The 6,409-nt window shown below is 42.1% G+C and overlaps 1 protein-coding gene across 2 annotated transcripts in view; it reads left to right on the forward strand.

The window, feature by feature from the left end:
* The window catches only part of LOC147621924 (EIN3-binding F-box protein 2-like), a 4,219-nt gene extending 2,462 nt beyond the window's left edge, over positions 1-1,757 (forward strand). For both annotated transcript variants that reach the window (XM_086822938.1, XM_086822939.1), the window contains one exon: positions 1-1,757. This exon is cut by the window's left edge and continues 1,262 nt beyond it. In XM_086822938.1, the coding sequence (XP_086679064.1) occupies positions 1-1,002 (1,002 nt within the window). In that variant the 3' untranslated portion in view covers positions 1,003-1,757.
* The last annotated feature ends 4,652 nt before the right edge of the window (positions 1,758-6,409 follow it).

Raw genomic sequence — 6,409 nt, forward strand, 5'->3', positions numbered from 1 at the left:
GCTCTGCATGGTAAGGTCTTGACATGTCTTTGTATTCATAGCCTTGACCTGGTAACTGAAGGCGGTTTCATGTCGTCCTGCAAGTCGTTGGGCATGAAGGCTTTAAGACGATTTTCTATAACCAGCTGTAACAGCTTTTCTGATAGTACGCTGGCTGCTTTGGGAAACAGCTGTTGTGGTGTGAAGCACATTTCTCTGGTGAAATGCGAGGGGATTAGTGACCAAGGCCTGACAGTCTTTGTGCAGATTGCTTCTTCTCTGGAGGTTCTACATGTAGAGAGGTGCAATCTTATCACTGGGATTGGTCTCACGGCTGCACTCTCTAGTAGGACAATGAAACTGAAAGAGATTCACTTTAGGAAATGTGATGGAATCCAAGATCATAATGTGGGGCTCCCTTCACGCGTGTCCTTGCCCAGCGATTCAGTGGTAAAGTCTGTCTGCCTTGCCAGTTGTGCTGGTGTGGGTGACAGGTGTCTATCGCTAGTGGGCCTCCTATGCCATCAGCTAACAGGCCTAGATCTTTCAGGGCTTGCAGGTATAACTGATGAAGGCCTGTTGGTGCTCCTCTACTGTGGAGATTGCAAGCTTGCCAGTGTGAATGTCACTGGATGTGTAAAGCTCACGGATTGGGCCGTTTGTGCCATCGCCCAACGATGTGGTCCTTCGTTGAGAAATTTTGTTCTGGACGGTTGCAAAATGGTGACAGATACAGGACTCATGGCCGTTGGGAAGCACTGTGTTGGTTTGGAAGACTTGGATGTTTCTCAGTGCACTATCAGCGATGAGGGTGTCAGGTTTGTAGTGGATGAGGTGGGCCTAACATTGAACTCTTTGAATTTATCAGCATGTGGAGGTATTACAGATAGAGTTTTACCTCATATTGGAGAGAGGTGTCACAGTCTTGTGGGTCTTAATTTGAAGCACTGCCAGGGTCTGACTCAGAGGATGGTAGATAAGTTAGTTTCTCGATTGTGGAGGTGTGATGTTTTATGTGTGTGAAGAAGTATTCTCTTTGGTGTAGGGTGTGTGGACAGCTTGAGGTGCTAAGTGCTTCCTGAATATTGCCATGTACTACTGCACATCAAGTGTGGTATAGGCCACAGAAGTATATACAGATCTAGAGCGACACTACTGCACATCACGTGTGGTATAGGCCACAGAAGTATATACAGAGCTAGAGGGAAACAGCAAGGGAAACAGATAGTCATATTCGACTGTATAGTGAGCTTACTTGGTCTCATTTACTTTTTGGGTCCACAAGGGTGGGCCTTCTCCTTTTTTCTATATGTTGCTGCCCATGACTTGCTGTTTTTGCAGGAGTCTACATGGATGTTCCTGTTACGTCTTCGAAACTGCTGCTCTTGAGCGCAGTTACGGGACACAGCAATCACATGTGGCCCAGTAGAACTTTACAGTGCACCTAGATTTTTCTTTTTCAGGGGGTTCCTGGTTGTCAAGGTGATTGGAACTCTTTTTTTGCCCCTCCACTCTAAATCGGAACTGCTAGGTGTCGAAATGTTTTGTGGGCTTTGGTGAACGTTGCAGCTGTGAGATCTTTTTCCAAGCTTGAGCATTGGATCTGCAGGTTCTCGTGTGTGCAATTGTAAAACGTTTTTTTACAGTCTGTATTAACAGTTGAGTTAAGATGGATTTTCTCTCATGTGATCGAATCATAACGTGAAAAATAATATTACCATGTATGCTCGTGTTTGATGTATTGTGTACTCAGGTACTCAGTTACAGGCTTTTTGCAAGTGGTGTGTACTTAGTTGTAGGCTTTCTGCAACAAGTTGTCATCCTATTATTATCTTCTTGTGACCTTCCTGCTCATGCTATCTTGGCAAAGGTTTTATGCAACTTGGTGGTGATCACCTACAAAGCCACCTTGTCACGGCTCGACCGGCTTAGGGCTAGGTTACCGTGAGGCTAGGGACCTGTTCTAACCGAGGATGAGAGATGGATTGGGCGTGGGTCAATAAATAATAGCAAGGGGTTAGTTTTTAGGTAAAAGCTTACAAATAAAGTAGGAAAGTTTATAAATAAAGTGAGAGCCAATAATAGTAGGGTTATTGACATATAAGCGACCTTGGGGGCACTCATGATTTTATGAGTTATCCACACGGTAGATAGGAGAGCTATAAGGGGTGTGCATGTCAAGTCTTTCACAAGTTCTTCTATGATCACAACTGATAACACGGTTAGCCCAAACAAAATCAAAAAGTAGTAGGCTACCTCACCTCCAACCAACATTGGCACCGATCTCTCTCGAGCCAAGGTCAAAACTCTCGAGGTTTGTTAGAGATATCTTGGAGCAGAGTAAGGAGATGAGAATATTGGGAAGAAGTCTCAAGGAAAATGACATAATGAAAACTATCAAGGGAGTATGTAGAATGCAAGGAAGAGAAGCCGTACAAGGAAAAGGCTTAAATAAGTGATATAGGTGATGTGCAAAGCAAGGAGAGGAGCAATATAAGAAAAAGCTTCATGAAAGTGTACAGATTGCAAGAAAGAGAAGTGATGCAAGGAAAAGCCTTGGTGTTGGAGGGATAGAGGTACAACATTGGGTGAAAGCATACATGAGGGAGAGGAGTGTGGAAGGAGAAATAAAGGAGGGGTGGCAAGTGGAGGAGGGGAGGAGAGGAAGAGAAGGAGAAGGGAGAAGAAAAGGACAAAGGAGAAGAAAGACGGTGAAAAGAGTCAAAAGTTTAAAATATGAAATTTGAATTTGGGGGATCAAAAAGGTGAATAAAAGTGACTCGATATGCATAAAAAGTAATCATGAGTATACATCTTATACATGACATCATAAGCTATTATACCTATAAAATGTACAATGAGAGTGACTAGTCACAATAAGTTAACTCTAAGTAAAAATGCTTAAAATTCCTAATGACATCTCTTAAAGGTACCCTAGAATATCTCGACTTTCTTGTAATGGCATCTTTCAGAAAAGTTTTGGATAGAAGCAGTTCTCTGTGCTATTTATGTGCTAAACAGGTGCCCTACTAAAGCTTTGAGGACTATCACTTCTTATGAAGCCTGGTTCAATAGAAAACCCAGGGTTGAATACATGTGTGTTTTTGGTTGGTTGGTATATGCACGTGTTATCTTAGATCTGGACTAACCTTGATGATAAGGCAATGAAATGCATTTTTATTATCTATAGTTCACAAAACAAACTATTGTCTCTACAATCCTCTTACCAAGAAAATCATTGTCAATAGGGATGTTCTCTTTGCTAAGGATTTTATCCATCCTATGATGTTATTCCATTAGCATACCTATATGCCAATTTCTTGAACATATTTGATGGTTTGTTGCTAATGCCAATGTCTTGATGCTCAGTTGATTTTGTCTATTGACCCTCATTTGTTTGCAAGGGAAAAATGCTCAAGAAACTGATGTACCTACTTTTGATCAGTTAGAAGATGTAGTAATTCTAAAAGATCAGCAACAATAAATCTAGGCCTAGAAGCAATTAAATTCAAGTGATTAAGAAAAGTAGTACTTGGGATTTAGTAGATCTATCTCTTGGTAAGAAAGCAATTGGTACAAAGTGGATTTAGGAAATCAAGAGAAAGCTTGATGGATCTATGGACAGGTTCAAGACCATACTTGTTAGCAAAAGATTAAGCCTAGCAGAAAGGCATTACTGCCTTGGAAGTGGATGGCCGATCTAGGAACATCTCTCTTTGACTTCCCCTATTCTGAGGCGGAGGTCTTGCATTACTTTGCAGTGAAGCTTAGGGTTGGCTAGAGGGTCTACCTCTGGGATTTTCTTGATTTTGACGGAAAGGAACTTGATTACTCTGGAAGGAAGGAGCTGGAGTCTGGAATCTTGGTCCCACACTTCCCTGCCCCCGAGAACCTTGATCCAAAAGGAGTTGGGCAATCCATACTGCAATGTCCAAATCCTTGACAGTTATAGCATTTCACTTCCTTGGTCAGGGGTGGAACTTCTGAAGTTGAATTCGAGGGGATTGAGTTCCGGGAAAAGGACCTTTCTTCTATTCTGGAACTTTCCATATCCTGAGATTGACCTTGTTGTCTCTTAGGCGGTGGAAAGTTGGAATCACCTTCCGGAGCTAGAAATCTTTTGAAAGATGATGGTGCTGGCTTCGGTGGGACCTTGATAACAAAGGCCTTGGCAAAATCCTTCATCATATGTACGGTTTCAGCCATAGAAACTGCCTTGGCATTCTTCACCAGGGTATTCAAGGGTTTGTTCATTCCCTGAATGAAATCAGCAGTTTCAGCCATAGAAACTGCCTTGGCATTCTTCACCAGGGTATTCAAGGGTTTGTTCATTCCCTGAATGAAATCAGCAGCAGCTGATCCTCATCTAGTGGTGGGCGAGTACTTGAGGAGGAGAGCGAACGCTTGGTGATACACTTCCCCCACTTCTCATATGACCACTATCAAATTTGTTAGTATTTTGGCAGCCCACCGTGGATGGAAAGTACACCAATTGGACATCAAAACACCATTCTTGAATGATGACTTGCAAAAAAAATTTATGTGAGTCAACCAGTTCATTTCTTAGTTCTCTACATGATGTAGGTAAACCTGAGTCTTTTGAAGAGGCTCAAGAAGATCCAAATTGGGTTGAAGCCATGCAGGATGAAATTCAAGCCATTAAAAAAATTCAAGCTATGCAAGATGAAATTCAAGCCATTAAGAAAAGTAGTACTTGGGATTTAGTAGATCTACCTCTTGGTAAGAAAGCAATTGGCACTAAGTGGATTTAGGAAGTCAACAGAAAGGCTGATGGATCTATGGATAGGTTCAAGTCCAAACTTGTTGTTTTGGCAAAAGATTATGCTTAGCAGAAAGGGATTGATTATGATGAAACTTTTGTCTCCATTTCTCATATGACTACTATCAAATTTGTTAGCACTTTGGTAGCCCACCATGGATGGAAAGTACACCAATTGGACATCAAAACAACATTCTTGAATGGTGACTTGCAAAAAGAAATTTATGTGAGTCAACTAGTTGGATTTGCCCAATCGGGTCAAGAACAAAAGTTATGCAACTTTAAGACATCGTTATATGGTTTGAAACAAGTACCTAGGGCTTAGTGCATCAACAAGAAGCACATTATCGCATTAATGTAGGCCAAGACTGCTATCATACACGATATCATAAGATTCATACCTATTTCGCTGGACAAGGATTTCAAAATAGTCCTACATAAAGTACTTTATATGTCAAAAAGGACAAGAAGGATTTGCTTGTTTGCATGCTTTATGTTAATGACATTCAATGAGGATTTGATTATAGCCTTTAAGTGTGACCCTCCTAAGAGAGCTCAAAGCACTGATGACTGACATTGCACACAACTGCAATTTGTGTGTGAGATAAAGAGAGCGCTAGCTCAGAGATTGTGTGTTCACATAGAGTGATAAGCACAAAGCTATAAGAAATAGAAGACGTGTACTGTGTGTTGCCATATATATATATAGGCAGTGATGTGTGTGAACATACTTAGGACCGCCGGGGCACTTTTTCCCTCTTTAGGAGGTTTTTTCCCCCGGCTTGTATATATGCCCATCCTTCTAGGGCTAACTTATCTTTTGTACATTGACACAATCTAATACATTGTGTGTTGTGTGCATTCTTGCTTCTTCTTCTCCAAGCTTTGTGTGCTTTCCTGCAACCCTAATTCCAACAATTGGTATCAGAGCAGGCATCGGCTCCCAGGGCTACACCGCCAGCACCCTCCGACTCACGTTTTCCGATTGAGGTGAACTTTCACGAGCGCTTGCAGGTCCCTATACTCTTTAAATATGCCCAAAGGGCTTTGCATTCTCAGAAATCGCATCTGAGGTCGTTTCGGGCTCCGTTTTTGCATTTCAAGTTCTGCACAGGTGTTTTCGTCATTTTGTGCAGAAATTTTGACAGTGCAGTTTTCTGCAAAATAGGCATACGTATTCTATTGTGGACCGTGCTACATAGCACGAGTTGTTCTCTGTTCAGTCTTTGCTTCATTACAGGTAGCTTTTGCATCAGTTTCAGTCAGTGGCCATGGCTGATAACAACAATGATTTATTTCGCATGTTGTCTGCTGAAGACAAACTGGATGGAGACAGCAACTACCCACTTTGGGCATACATGATGCAGCATGTTTTGGTTGCAAAGGAGCGTGGAACATTGTGCAGGGTATGGATGTACGTCCAGGTTCTGTGGATGTAGGATCTGTTGAGGATGTTGCAGGTTCTAGCAGCTCTACTGTTGCTGCTGTTTTACCCACTGCTGAACAAGCTCGTTGGGATGGTAAAGATGCGCAGGCTCATGCCTTGATTACACTTTCTGTCAAACGTAACATCACCCCACATATTCGTTCAGCTAAAACAGCAAAACAGGCTTGGGATATTCTAGCTGGTTTGTATGCAGGTCGTAACGA

This window comes from Cibotium barometz, chromosome 29 (assembly GCF_041138505.1).
Source record: "Cibotium barometz isolate CiBa-2024 chromosome 29, ASM4113850v1, whole genome shotgun sequence".
In the NCBI taxonomy this organism is placed as follows: domain Eukaryota; kingdom Viridiplantae; phylum Streptophyta; class Polypodiopsida; order Cyatheales; family Cibotiaceae; genus Cibotium; species Cibotium barometz.